Source organism: Myotis daubentonii, chromosome 13, assembly GCF_963259705.1.
Source record: "Myotis daubentonii chromosome 13, mMyoDau2.1, whole genome shotgun sequence".
Taxonomy (NCBI): Eukaryota; Metazoa; Chordata; class Mammalia; order Chiroptera; family Vespertilionidae; genus Myotis; species Myotis daubentonii.
Window position 1 is genome coordinate 40851862 of NC_081852.1, and position 15760 is coordinate 40867621.

Sequence of the window (15760 nt, forward strand, 5' to 3'; positions counted from 1 at the left end):
AGTTAATGAGAAGAGGTCTTCACTTTACCAATGGCATTACATTTAACATTAGAACTGTTTCACCCAAATGTCACCAGATTACTGAGAATACAAAATTGTTTGGCTCAAACACTGTGATTTTGGAAAGCTCTGAGAAAAAGGGCACTTACAGGAAGAAACATTAAAATTTTGAATTGAGTTTTAAATTAGTCCATACATTTTAAAATCTAAATTATTAGATAAACTTTGAAGAAATGAATCATCTAGAGTCAACTTACTTAATTTAACAAGTGCATTTCTCTTTTCACCATGCTCAACATAACCAAAATTAACTTCCCAACTCTTTAAGTTGTCTTTTTTATCACAATATTTATTTCCACAGAAAAACTGGCCTGCAAAAAAGGAAGTAATTATTAGCTATGATAGTTGTGACAATATTCTTTCTAATCTGGTATTATTGCTGAAATTTACTCTTAACATACATAAATTCTTAGTTCTACAAAGCAGCATTAATAAGCAACTGACCACAATAATTATAATATGTTCAACAAATGTGTATACAAATATCAATTTAAAAAGCTGAAAGAACTGTTTTTAAAAAAATCAGTCCTAGCTGGTTTGGCTCAGTGGATAGAGCACTGGCCTGGGGACTGAAGGGTCCCAGGTTCGATTCCAGTCAAAGGCACATGCCCGGGTTGCGGGCTCAATCCCCAGTAGGGGACATGCAGGAGGCAGGCGATCAATGATTCTCTCTCATCATTGATGTTTCTAACTCTCTCTTCCTCTCCCTTCCTCTCTGAAATCAATAAAATATATATTTTTTAAAAATCAGTCACAGCCATGGCCAGTGTGGCTCAGTTGGTTGGAGTGTCTTCCCATGCACCAAAAGGTTGTGGGTTCAATTCCCAGTCAGGGCACATACCGAGGTTGTGGGTTTAATTGCCGGTTGGGGTGCGTGTGGCAGGCAACAGATCAATATTTCTCTCTCCAAAATCAATTTTTAAAAATTGATTTAAAAAAATCAGTCACAGAATTTCTGCTCAATAGATAGACTGTTTATATTTACAGAGAGAGTTTTAGTGTCCCTGTTAGGGAATCTTATACTTTGGAAAATGTTAATACTGAAAGAGTATATATACTCACTAATACCCTAAAAGAATAAATATATTTTCCAAAGTACATGCACATACATCTGGGTGAATCCTTTTCAATATTTAATAATGTTATTACAATAGATATTTTTAAGTATTAACATAATGGCAGCATAAAATGGCATTAAAAGCATATTTAAAAATCCTAGCACTTTGAGATGAAGTAGACAGAATAAGTAATCAAATCCAATGCTCTAAATTTTAGAATCACTTGACACTAAAATCAATACCACATAATCATATCCATTGTACATTAAAACCTTCTGCAAAAAAGAACTAATACTGATGATCCAAGAGGGGGAGGGCGGAAAGAAACTCAAAGATTATTAACTTTGACAGAAAAAAAAAAACAAGATCAAACTTTTATTTGTACAAACAAATAAAAACTTGTATCTTAATAATTGGCACCAGCAGGAACCTGAACTTTTCATAAAAATTAAATTATCAAAATGAATTTTGAAAATTATCAACCCAAAAGGCTGACAACTTTTCTAAATTGGCATTTTTACTTCTTTCAAAAGAATACTTTATTCTGTACATGTTCAGTAATGGTTCTATTGTTAAAACAGCAACAAAAATTGTACCTTTATAAATCATAGCAAAAGCGTTCTCTCCCCTTCCCAACTAATCTTTTCTTCAGTTAATTTAATTTCAAGAATGTCCATCAGGTTTTTAAAAGCAGCATTATTTACCATCATATGAAAATTCTATTCAATGAAAGTACAAACATTTTTAAATGTGATAGACATTTCAATATATCTCACTGTTTTAGGTGAAAATAAACTAAAATGTGATATCAAGAAAACCTTAAAAGGCTTTAAACTTAATTCCTACTGCTTAATTGCATGTCCAATTTCACACCTGTCATAGACATTCAAATTTACAGAAGATGTATATAAACCACCTTGATGGCATAAATGTTTACTCATTTAAAATGTAACCTTGCCAAAACCGGTTTGGCTCAGTGGATAGAGCGTCGGCCTGCGGACTGAAGGGTCCCAGGTTCGATTCCGGTCAAGGACATGTACTTGGGTTGCGGGCACATTCCCAGTAGGAGATGTGCAGGAGGCAGCTGATCGATGTTTCTCTCATCGATGTTTCTAACTCTCTATCTCTCTCCCTTCTTCTCTGTAAAAAATCAATAAAATATATTTAAAAAAAAATAAAAATAAAAAATAAAATGTAACCTTTATGTTCAGTTATAAATTTTTTAAGTTATTAATTTAAAATTATTTCCTAAATGCTCCTCTGAAGTTTTCAGAGCATTAACATTAATTTTTATTGGAATTAAAAATGCAATTATCGATAGAGAATTTTATAGCATGACAGTGTAGCGATATTAAGTATTCAGAAAAATTTTGTGAATAGATTACAACAATGCATGAAAAAAGCATTTACTGACTGTCTACCAAATGTCTGTTCTTTTGTTCTAAGAGTAAATATTTGGGCTCAATCTCAGTGACGCCCCAAAAGAAGAACTAGCCTGTCCAAAAATTTTATTAGGCTCAAAGTGATATTTAATTTCTACTTTCAAAATGTTGATTTGATTGGAATACAGTAATACCAACTCATTATTCCAAAAATTGACAGAGAAAAAGTCAAGTATTCACCAGTTGATATTTAACTTTAGAGTTAAATAACTCTAAACATTTTCTACTTATCCTCAATTGAATATTCTAAAAGCAAAAATTCTAAAGGTAAAAATCTAAAGCATTAATTATTTTGACCTCTGCTAGTAATACATCATGAGTATACCTTCTTTAATTTTACTTTTGTGGGTAATTATTCACTGTATACATTAGGAATAATCTTACCCAATGACTTCAACTCAATAATATAACAAAATAACCTTATCTTATTAAAATATAAAATTTTAAAGAAAAGAATTACCTTTTCCTGAAATTACTTCTTTTTCTACTCTCCACCTAAATCCAAACTGACAAGAAAAAACATTACATTTATGCCAGAGTAAACTGAAACATTATTTAAATTGTATATAAATCTAAACCCAGAGCCAACAATTGAAATAATGGTATTTATTAACCTAAAAATAAAACTAATTCCCATTATCATAGTTTTTTCTCTCCTTATAGGATTCCAGGTTCTTAAAAATACATTTGAACAATTACCAATTTATCTATTAAGGAACAATCTTCTTTACTTCTAAAAGTTATAGATGCCAGGCCAAAAGATATCTAAATTAATTATGTGTGTGTGTATAGATAGATAGATAGGTATCTCCTATGACCGACAGAAAACAGAAAAAGAGGTTATGGTACAGTAAAGAAGCAGTATACTACAGTGCAAACGTGTGCAGCTTTTGGAGTCACACTGTTTAGGTTTACTTCTTAGCTCTACCACTTAACAGCTATTTAATCTACTTGTTCCTGTTTCCTCATTTGTAAAGTAGAAGTAATACAAGTGTCTACCTTTTTGGGTTAAGAGGTTTAAATAATACATATAAAGTAGTTAGAATTGTACCTGGTATATATTATACCACCGGTTAGCACACTATGGCCCAAAGGCCTGCTGCCTATTGTTATAAAGATTTACTGAAACACAGCCACACCATTCATTCATATGGCTCTTTCCCCACTACAACACTATAGTCATAAACAGGAAAGAGTAATGGTACCAGTCTGGAGCCCTAAAGCAGAAAGATGTTAAACTTTCCTCCAGATTCCTAAACACAACTTTGTTTTTTGACTAAAAATGATTTTTCTCCACTGCCTTTTAAGATCTTTCACATTCACAAGCTAATTTACCATAATTCTAGTAATGGTGTAGTTTTCTACTCTGTTTACTTTTATAATAGTTAAAAGTTCAGTTCCAGAATTATGCAGACCCAAAGCAAGCTCTAACATTTGTTAAACAGTTCTGTGACCTTGGGAAAGTAACTTAACTTCTCAGGCTAGTCTATTTTCTTATTATAAAAATCCTAATCTCTTGCCGAAACCGGTTTGGCTCAGTGGATAGAGCGTCAGCCTGCGGACTGAAAGGTCCCAGGTTCGATTCCGGTCAAGGGCATGTACCTGGGTTGCGGGCACATCCCTGGTGGGAGATGTGCAGGAGGCAGCTGATCGATGTTTCTCTCTCATCGATGTTTCTAGCTCTCTATCTCTCTCCCTTCCTCTCTGTAAAAAATCAATAAAATATATTAAAAAAAAAATCCTAATCTCACAGGTTGTTGTATTATTTTTTTTTAATCATCTATTATCTGAATTAGGCAATTTTATTGTTGTTGTTTGTTAACCCTCACCTGAGGATATTTTCTCCATTGATTTTCAGAGAGAGTGGAAGGAAGGGGGAGAGACAGAGAAATATCGATGTGAGAGAGACACATCAATTGGTTGCCTGCCCTGACCCAGGGATGTAGCCTGCAACCCAGGTACATGCCCTTGACCAGAATGAAATCCAAGACCCTTCAGTCAGTGGGACAATGCTCCAATCACTGAGCCAAACCGGCTAAGGCAGGCAATTTTGTATTTCAAGTAAAAGAGGGCACAACATCTTTCAAAATATTCTGATTAAAACCCAAAGAAAATAATATCTTCCCAGTCCAAGAAAAGAGAAATAAAAAGTTCAAAATAACTTTATTTTTAAACCCACACATGTATGTGAGGATTGCTTTCCATCCAACATATATTGGGATGTCTACTGAAGCACAAATGTGTAACGTAATAGTTTCCAAACTTTTTCTTTCATTCATTAATCTATTCAACAAGTAATTATTAAGCAACTACTTATTGGGCTTAGCACTCTACTGAAGATAGAGAGTGGTTATTAAATGCGTCTGTCATCACGAAGGTGACAATTGCAAATTTCCTCATATGAAAGATTTAGAGGTTTTGTCTCGATATGTCTTTACATTCTTTCCTGAAGATATAAATTTTCCTGCTGATACATTGGATTAAACACTGGAGTTACTCAGGGCTTGGTGCTGAGCCTCTTCTTCTCACTCTACCTTCTAGCAAAAAGTGCTCACACATGCAAGGGTCCTAACTTCCTGACAACTCAAGGTTTGATGCCATCTGCTTGGATTGAACTCCTAGTTCATTTATGCCAATGTTCTTGGGGAATGCTTGTTGTTCTCAGCTAAATCTAATCCTCACTGATGCAATGATCTAACCAAATTCTCAATGATGAAAGGAAAGAAGCAACAAAGAAGGAAATGGAGGTGTGGGACAAAGGTTGGAATTCACTAAAAATACCCTAACTACTATACATGGTAGGCACTGAGCTAGGAGCTGGTTAATTAAAAAACGAATAAAACACTGTCTTTGGGTAAATAAAACTGTGAGGAAATGCATTCTAGCAAAGAAATCAAAGTACTACTCTGTCTCCAACACCTCAAACATGGTATGCCAAAACACAGTCATTATCTTCCCCCCCAAAAAAGATACCCTCCTATGTGTGGGGCAAAGGGTAGATGGGAAATCTCTGTATCTTCCCCTCATTTTGGCTAACTTAAAACTGCTCTAAAAAAAAATAAAGTCTTATTTTTTTAAAAAGATCCCCCTCCCTCCATATTTCCTATTTCTCTAGTATTCACACTCAAAAAATGCGAGTCGTATCTGATTTCTTTTTGCACTAACCCTTGTTCTTACTATTCATCATGTTCTAATAGGAAAATATAATTTGTTATAAGATTATCCTCTCTAAAGTATGATTTCCAGTAATATACTGTGGAGAATACAAATATTTAATTATTTACTAAGTATACATTCTTCCCTTAACTGGACTATAGGTTTGGTATTTTATTTTATTTTTTTGAAGGGCAGACGCCATGTGTTAATCCACAATACCCAGCCTAGTCCTCAATAATAAATACTGAAAAACAATCAACAAATGAGTCATAGTCGAAAAAGCTGCTTCATTATGTGCTGTTAGAAAGACCTATGTTTCACATTCAACTTGAAGTATAGAAACTTTCAAGAAACTCCAACTGCTGTGGTGCTTTTGGATTTGATATGGCAATAACTAGTACAGAGATAAGAGTAATTCACATGAAACTGAGGAAGTCTTTGGGATACACCAAGTGCATAGGTTATAAAAATGGACACTGCTATTATCTATAAGAATATTGTGAAGCAACCCACATGTTTAAGGTGCTACTGAAAAATTAAACCAACCACGGTTCTGAGATTTAACTATTTAAATGAAACCAAAATCCTTATAATAAATTTAAAACAGCTTTTTAAACGGGTTGTCTTAATATAAATGTATACAATCCAAACATAAAGATTTATGCAACATTCCCTCCCCTGCCATTTCAAATTGAGATCATATGTTCTTGGGTCACCTTCTATAGCTACAAATGTGAAATATGAGATAGGAATAAAAATCCCTTTAATATTAACTAAAATAAGATGTAAAGTGGGAATGAAAATCTGCCATTACTAATTAGCTGATAAATTAATTTTACTGGAATAGACATTTCTGTAACAAAAGATGAGCATCTGCCTCTTTATAAATGATAATCAATTTGGAAAAAATAGTCAGTTTCATCTGTGAAACAAGACATCATTCTGCAGTGTCAAATTATTCATTATAATCACGAGAGGCTCTAGAGTCAATATGAAAACAGGATCCAGTAGCCACTTGTGTTTAATTTTAGACTTGTTTGCCTCAGCTCACAAAGAAGCACCCTTGACTAAGAGGCCCTTTGTAAGATCCACAGCTGCAGAGTTAAATGGTCCAAATGATACTTTGTAGATACAGGGCACTTTAGACTAGAATCTCATCTTTAAAAGAATGAGGGGGTAAGACAGTATAATAAAAAGTAACGCTCTACTTTTATAAGAACCTTCTTATAGAAACATTTGGAAGGCATACCTTATTTTCTTTGTATCTACTGAGATCTGCTATGCAGTATTCCTTGAATAATTTATCATAGTATTTCTTTGCAAGTCTTTTCTCCCTAGATTCATAAAAATATATAAATCTTCTTTTAGAAATTTAACCATAGTTTGCTACTTGGAAGCAATGTCAAATAAATAATGCATATGATATAAATATTAATGTTATAAAAGAGGACTATTACTTACACGTGCATAGAATTCTGAATATGAACTATTATAACTGCTCTTTCAGGAAGGAAATCTAGAAGACTGACAGTCAGACATGAGAAAGAGCCTTACTCTTCACTTTTTAGCCTTTGTAATGTTTGGATTTTTAGGACCATTTTCAGGTATTACTTTTTATCCAAAATATTTTAAAATTTTAAAAAGAAGCATTTTACAGGGCAACAGAATCATTTCTTAAATGTTTTTCTTTCTTTTTTTTTTTTTTAAGACAAACTCAAGCCATGAGAAGTCAGTTAAAATTGGTAAAAGTTACCAAAAGAACCAAACTAGATTCAGTAATCTGAAGCATGGTTTTATGTCCTCAATTCAGATTTGTTCTATACAGGGTAAGAGAGACAGAATAAAAGCATTTGATGCATTATGTGTGAGATGACTAAAATTACCAATTCATGTCCACTTCGTCCTCCTCATTCCAGAGGAATCTATGATTTTCTCGTATAACATCCATGTCTGTCTTGTCATTTTCCCTGGAAAATAAAACTATTTCAATCTAATATAAACACTGAATTAGTCAAATTTAGGAGGTTAAACAGTTTGTGAGGCTTTTGAAGACCTAAGTAAAAATAAAATACACAAAGATAAAGACAGTTTTATGTGTATGCATATATGTACATATATTTGTAAAAATTATTTCAGTACTTTTCAAATGCACTATAAAGGGTGCTACTACAGAAGCAATTTAAATGGATAAGAAACTCATCCATCTCTGGCACTGATTGCAATTATACACACGGTGCTAAATAACCAAAGCTAGAATGAGAAATCTGAGTAAACATTAAATGGACAAGGGAAAATGTATGAAAATAACTTTCAGAAAATAAAAAAATGTCAACAACACTACCCTATTGAGATCTACTTTTAAAATTATATGAAGAGTTTTCCATTCCTCATTTTACTATAGCTTCCTAGGAAGACAGTAAGGAAGAGAGTTGAAGGGTATAATTTTTCCGGATGCTAACAGTATACGTTTATAAAACAAGGGATTATAGGGGAGTACAGGCCAAACTGAGAGGGAGGTAAGTTTGGGATAGATGATATGGTATAAAGTGTTTTAGGGGTCTCCCAATTCAGAAAATTGTTAAGTCAGAGGGAAAAACCCATACAAAACCAAGAGGCTCTCAAGAGAAGAGCCCCAAATACAGGAAGCAATTTCACGTGTGGGAAATATTAGAGTGAGGTTTCTTGTTTTCCCTACCTTTAAAAAAGCAATCCCAAACACTGAGGTTTAAAAAGTTCAAAGATCCTCAAAAAAACCCAAAAACCTACATTATCAGGTACATGTGTATTCCTCACACTCTGTTATTGCCAGGGGCAGATCTAGCTCTGCAGGCTGCCTGTTACTAGAAAAATGGGGTTCATGAGAAGCTACTTAGCTAGAAGCTATGGATGGTCTCTCCACTTTATGATACAACAGAGGAAAGCAGGGGAAATTATAGAATGGAAACAGAGGAAAACTACAGAACCAGAAGACATAGTAGCTACGGGTCTTTAAAAGATCCCCACTCTCCCCTCTAATTCTATGTAAACTTCATGACACTTACCCCAATCGCCTGAAATCTTCTTTTTTGCCACCATAATATAAAATATAGTCATTTACAAACTTTGCATGCCTTTGATACTGAAATGCAAAAAATTAAGGATTTTATTTAAGAGTTGTTTTTGTCCATGACATATTAGTGAATAGAAATAAAAAGCATAGTATGCTTTTTTAATATGTAAATATATACTATACAATGCTTATAAATTCAAAGATAGAACAAGGTAAATATTAGACTATTACATATGAACATTATAGAAAACAGGGACTTTCACTTTCTACTGAATACTATTTATATTGTTTTAAACTTTTCTCCAGCACATACTACTCATGATAAAACATATCTCTACCGGTGAGAAAGAAAGTTTCCTCTTCTATTGCTAAACTACATATAGCCTCACACCACCACTCATTTTACTCATCAATATGAAAAATTGTAAGTTAAGGAGTACAAAAATTAAAGGTAAGGAGAATTTACCTTTCACTATTATAAAATATAACTTAGCTATTTTAGTAATAATAAAACTTCTAAAAATAGAAGATGCAACTTCTATAATATTAGACCCTAACATTAGGCTTTCAAAAAACAGTAAATATAATAAATAAGATGTTATTTTTTATACCTTTTTTAAAAAAAATATGTATTTTTATTGATTTTTTTACAGAGAGGAAGGGAGAGGGATAGAGAGTTAGAAACATCGATGAGAGAAACATCGATTAGCTGCCTCCTGCACATCTCCTACTGGGGATGTGCCCGCAACCAAGGTACATGCCCTTGACTGGAATCAAACCCGGGAACCTTCAGTCTGCAGGCCGACACTCTATCCACTGAGCAAAACCGGTCAGGGCTTTTATACCCTTTTTTAATATTCAAAGAACCCACAGTCATGTTTATTTTTAGTGCAGTATAACAAGATATATGAGGTTAAAGCTTAATGGTACTCTCTAGAACAGGGATCCTCAAACTACGGCCCGCGGGCCACATGTGAATACAAATATTGTATTTGTTCCCGTTTTGTTTTTTTACTTCAAAATAAGATATGTGCAGGGTGCATAGGAATTTGTTCATAGTTGCTGTTTTTTAAACTATAGTCCGGCCCTCCAACGGTCTGAGGGACAGTGAACTGGCCCCCTGTTTAAAAAGTTTGAGGACCCCTGTTCTAGAAGTGAACATACACATATAGATCTTACCACATCTATAATACTATTTGTGACTACATCCTATTATATTAAAGACTAGAGGCCCGGTGCACGAAAATGGTGTGTGTGTGGGGGAATCCCTCTACACCCAGCCTGCACCCTCTCACAGTTTAGGAGCCATTGGGGGATGTCCCCACAGGGAGCGGGCCTACACCATCAGTTGGACATCCTTAGCATTGCTGCAGAGGGGGTAGAGGCTCCCACCACCGCCTCTGCATCGTGAGCCCGGCTTCTGGCTGAGGAGCGCTCCCCCTGTGGACCACCAGGGGGCAGCTCCTGCATTGAGCATCTGCCTCCTGGTGGTCAGCGCATGTCATAGCGACTGGTCGTTCTGCTGTTCAGCTGATTTGCATATTAGCCTTTTATTATATAGGACAGTGACTTAATTGATCACAATGTGTTCTAATAGAGTATCAAATCAGAATATACTTCCAAAACTGGAAACAAAACAGTTAACATGTCAGAAAAGAAAAAAGAGAAGAGTCAAATATCTGGAGATATGAGTTCTAGCTCTTGGTCTCTCACTCATGGCTCATGTGACCTTAGCAAGTCATTTAAATCTTTTAGAACTAGGATCAGCAAACATGTTTTGTAAATATGTGGGCGATATGATCTCTGTTGCAATTGCACAGTCCTGCCATTCTAGTATGAAAGAAGGCACATAACATCTAAATGAATGAGCATAGCTGTGGTTCTAAAAATCTATTTCCAAAACAGGTGGCAGGTGGAGCTTTTCTTCCAGGAAGATGGAGTAGACAAAGATATACTTTTAAATACTATTTTACAAAGACCTTAACTACCCAAGAAGGGGTAGGAAGAGAATGAATTAAAATGAGACAGAAGACAAGCATAGTATAAAAATGAGAAATGTTGTGAGCATGGCAAAACAGGTTAGAAAAAATATTTGCAAGTTCATTAACTTTGTAAACATATTTTTGGAACATGGGGAATATGTTTTATTATTTTTGTCTCTCAATCTTTTTTATATACAATATTAGAGAGAAAAAAAGAACTGTACTCAAAAGGAGAAATGACAAAATTCAATAAACACTTTAAAAGTAAAATAATAATCTGGCTTTATAAAATTTTATAAAATAAAAAAGATTTTAAAATATTCTATTTGTTCTAAAAACCTAGAAATATAAAAAGGATACAGCATCCATAGCTATGAGATGAAACCTTCTATTTCTTGCTTCTTCCCTGTTAAGACAAATTTTATTTTAAGCAAATTCCAATGTCTATATTCTAATTAATATATTCAAATCTTCAAGTCCCCGAGCTTATAAAAACATCTTAAATCAAACAAAGTAATTTATGTTGAAATACTATACCTATCCAGCAATTCTTCTGCAACCTGTTTATGGACCACCTTCCCATGTTTTTCTTTCTGAAAGGGCTTTTGGAGCAGTAAATCATCTTCAGTGGTCCTGGTTTATTAAGAAAAATTATTAAGAGTTTATTTTTCTCAAAGGGTTTTCTTGTTTCTTTTTAACTTCACATTTGGAACATGTTTTAAAGAATTTAAGTCTTAACTTAAAAAGACCCACTGATCTTTAATCATACATTTTATGTTTCCTTACATGTCCTAATTAATATCTTAACTTTCTTTTATACCTATAAAATGGAGATGAAACTAACAAATGTATGAGTCCTGGTATCTGATCCACAAGGTTCCTGGGTTCAAATTCTGGCTGTGTCATTCACTATCTTTTTTTTTTTTTTTTTAATATATTTTATTGATTTTTTACAGAGAGGAAGGGAGAGGGATAGGGAGTTAGAAACATCGATCAGCTGCCTCCTACTGGGGATGTGCCTGCAACCCAGGTACATGCCCTTGACTGGAATCGAACCTGGGACCCTTCAGTCCGCAGGCCGACGCTCTATCCACTGAGCCAAACTGGTCAGGGCTCATTCACTATCTTAATCTTAAATAAAACTAAGTTACTTAAGTTTTTTGTGCCACAATTTCCCTGTTTGTAAAGTAGAGATATCGAAGTTTTTGGGAACTGATAATATGAAAAAAAGGATTGGTTATAGGTAATAGAAACTATAATGGTTAGCCCTAGTTAGGTAGGTATATGTAACCCTAGAGCAGAGAAGATTATCTAACTAGATTTGCTCAAATTCTATTCTTACAAAGTAATATTTTTGAATGAAAAATCTCAAAAAATGGAAAGCACCATAAAATGTAATTTGTTCTAATTCTTTCTATTCTTTTGGTTATCCACGAAGACTTGAATACCCAACAAAAATATTCAGTCTCAATTAGTATGTCTAATATATTGCTCACAGTGTAAAATAATAAACCAATTTTTATAAGTTTGACTAGTCAATCAGTCAACTACTCCTAAGTTACTAGATAAAATCAAGTTTCTAAGCACTAGAATCTGAAAACCACACCCCTAATAGCAATCCCACCAAGATGTAGTAGCTTCCCGGCTTTATCTGCTGACAGATCTTGTCCCTTCCAAGTCAACAGAACTCCCATGAACACCCCCACACTAAGCTTATTCTGAAGTAAAGCACTAGCAAAGGGACCGCCAACCATGCCCCGTCTTAGCTATGACATCTGCAAGTAAAAAGTCCTTCCTCCCCTTCCACTTCCATAAATCCCTTCACAGCACAAACATTTTCTAATTTTTCACATAACTGTTCTCAAATCTTTAAACAAAAATTCATTCAGTAGAACATCGTTGTCTTCACCTACAAGCACAATTCAAAAACTTTCAATATTATTTCTTTATACTTCATCTCAATCTAGAAAGGATCCAAAACACAGCTCAACACAAAATTACCTTTTTTGCCTTTTGCTAGATTCTCCACAGTGTTCATCATCACTAAAATCAGAGTCGTAGCCTCCATGACCATGCATCTGTAAAGCATAAAGTCAGTTACTAAGAACCTAAGTTGCTCACTACTCATGAAACAGAATAGTTTAAAAATAAATTATCTTTAAAAAAAACATGTTAACTTTAAAAGCCAAAATAGTTTAAAAGATTGTGGTGGATATATCACTGTCCCTGGGCTATCTACACATCTAAAACTTTCATTCACTTTGAAATAACAGACTTACCCTTCAGGAAATGAATAAACATTTTTCACCATTAGGCCAACGAGAGGCTAGTCTTTGACCCTTTTATTGAATACCAGGTCGAGAAGCTGCCATGTGACTGCATACAAGATTCAGCAATGCTTCACTTTCATTTAACTTGGAGTAATAACAGTTGCTGTGTATTTATCATCAACTTTGTTCCAGACATTATGCTAGGTACTTACTTACAAATACTGCTTCTAATTGCAAGTTAGGAACTAATATCTCCACATTTTACAGATAAAGAAATCAAGGACAAGTGACGTAAAGTATATCAATTATACAGAGCAAATAGGTGGCTAAGCTTACCTACTTGACTCTTAAGACCATGATTTCCACTATTCCAAATTGCATCTCTGGAATATGCTAATATTTTGATTATTGTATTCCATTAGACTTACTTCATTTGTGAACAGTATATTATTTTTTTCCTTCCTTTCCTTAATCATCACTTGAGGACACGTTTATTGATTTGAGAGAAAAGTTGATGTGAGAGAGAAACATCAACCGGTTTGCCTTATGTACGGCTCAGTTGGGGAATCATCCTGTGCACTGAAGGGCTGCAGGTTCAATTCCTGCAGGCACATACCCAGGTTGGGGGTTCAATCCCTAGTCAGTGTGCATACCGGAGGCAACCCATTAATGTTTCTCTCTTTCTTCCTTCCTTTCTCTCTAAAAAGAACAACAAAAACACATATCCTCAGGTGATGGTTTAAGAAAATAAAAAAAGAGGAAAGAACTCTCTATAAATTTCATTGCACTGGACCTAAGACAAAATATGTTTCTAGCCCTGGGTACCTTGAATAAATTGCTTCATCTCTTTGGGCTTCATCTGCTAAATAAGGTGGCTGTATCACGTAATCCTTAAAGCCTATGATCTATTACAGTAGAGCCTTGGTTCTGGAACCTAATTCGTCCTGGAAGGCTGTTTGAAACCAAATTATTTTTCCCATTAGAAATAATGTAAATTGAATTAATCCATTCCAGATTCCCAAAAGCCAAAACCAAAACAAAACGAAAATATTCTCAGCACAATTTCCTGAGATGTTAACGTGAGGTTTAGCAGTAAACTGACTCACACTGGCACATTCTCTCCTTTGCTGCCTGAGAGACACTGACTGAGCATACAGGGATCAGCATGACTGAGAACCAGCGTCTTGCTGGACAGCAGAGAATTCTGCGTGAACCACCTGGTTGAGAACCTAACTGTTCGAGATGGAAGACGTTTCAGAACCGAGGTTTGACTATCTCCTATATTTCCACTTCCAAGTGTAGGTGTGCGGCTGAATACCTCTCTTCGTCCCGCCGAATCCTAGAGAGGAAGCCCGAGCCAGGAGGGAGAAGGTTATAAGGCAGCAGCTCCGCTCCACCCTCACATCTGCCTTCACCTGGAGCACACCCTCTCTGTTATGTCAATTCCTTGCTCCACCTATCACATCTGTTCACGCCATACCAGCCTCTCACTCCTTACGTGCTCACTTCCTTCACATCTTGATGGGGAACAATGACTGGGTGCTGCATGTTCTGGGATCACCCCACCGACATCCAAATCCTGGCTCCGCACGTCTCATTTGTCTTCCTTCGAGCAGGTTCTACACCCTGTGAGCCTCAGGGCCCCCATCTCTCAGTGAGGTTAGTGAAGAGGACCGGTTTCAGGGGACTGGAAATCGCATGACCACATGCAAAGGCTTCTAGAACAGTGTCTGGCACAGTGAAACCCGGTACATGCTAACTATCAGTACCATCGTCATCGAGTTCCCACACCCCAGGACACCACCTCCGACCCGGTCCCCTCTCCCATTTCTTTTTCTCTCCGGCCGCTTCATCCATCCCATACCCATCTCCACTCAGCGGTGGCACTAAAATGCTCTCACTCACTTCAGGCAACGAATAGACGGACAAGGGCCGACAGAAGTTCGAGAAAGGAGACGCCGGCTACTCCAGAATCTATCAAAAGGAAAAACAATAATCAACTTTTGCATGGGAGGTGCAAGTTCGGGGTCCTTCTCCCCAGCGCCCAATGCACTCACGGCCCTTCTCACACACTCCTTCCCCGCCTCCCGGCGCTGCCGAGTTCGCCCGCAGAGTCGTCGTTTTCTGCTTTCCGGGCGGCTGCAGCGACGACCCACGGCCTGAACGAGCTGCTGCAGGGCCACCGCCGTCCGGCTCGGCCGCGCAGCCCCGCCGCCGCCACCACCACCCGCTCCCCTCCTCTCCCTACGGGACCCGAGAGGGCGGTGCTTCCGGCCCGGCTCGGACGCGTGTTACACCTAAATGGCACCGTCCCCGGGAGTAGCCGAACTTGTGCTACAGCCAGAAGCGTCCCGGGAAACAAAAGCGGCGGAAGAACAGGGCTGGAAGGGGACGCAGAGGCTCCCTGCGGTCTCGAAGTCGCAGCCCTCGGGTGGTGGTGGTTGTTTTTTTGTGCCTCTTTCCCTTCCCCTCTCGAGAATACTGTGTGGCACTGCGCTCACTAAGTCCACACGCCTCATTTGAAAATATGTTTTGTTTTAGAAAAAATCCTGTCTAAATGTCACCTGCCGTCCGCTTTCTAGTAACCTTAGTAACGCCTCCTCGGAGCATCCTTGCTGAGCTGCTCAGTCTCTGATCTGCTTTCTTCCTTCTCCCCTACCCGCCCCCTCCCACCCCCGCGCCCAATAAAACCGTTCTCATAATTAGAACAAAAATAGCTGTCCATCGTTTTACCACCCACACA

The 15760-nt window shown here is 36.5% G+C and overlaps 1 protein-coding gene across 4 annotated transcripts in view; it reads right to left on the reverse strand.

Annotated features, from left to right (window-relative positions):
* Positions 1-15281, reverse strand: part of LOC132215017 (protein FRA10AC1) — a 32862-nt gene extending 17581 nt beyond the window's left edge. For 2 of the 4 annotated variants that reach the window (XR_009448394.1, XM_059662875.1), the window contains exons 1-9: positions 14923-15281; positions 12749-12825; positions 11285-11380; positions 11108-11153; positions 8758-8834; positions 7600-7683; positions 6966-7050; positions 3021-3066; positions 258-371 (exon numbers count right to left, since the gene is read on the reverse strand). Coding sequence is in view for 3 of the 4 variants with exons in the window: in XM_059662875.1 (XP_059518858.1) it covers positions 258-371; positions 3021-3066; positions 6966-7050; positions 7600-7683; positions 8758-8834; positions 11108-11153; positions 11285-11380; positions 12749-12825 (625 nt within the window). In the remaining variant the exon portion in view is untranslated. Of the gene's footprint in view, positions 1-257; positions 372-3020; positions 3067-6965; positions 7051-7599; positions 7684-8757; positions 8835-11107; positions 11154-11284; positions 11381-12748; positions 12826-13842; positions 13970-14922 lie in introns of all 4 variants that reach the window. The other 2 variants (XM_059662876.1, XM_059662877.1) reach the window with 2 other exon arrangements.
* Between the last annotated feature and the right edge of the window lie 479 nt (positions 15282-15760).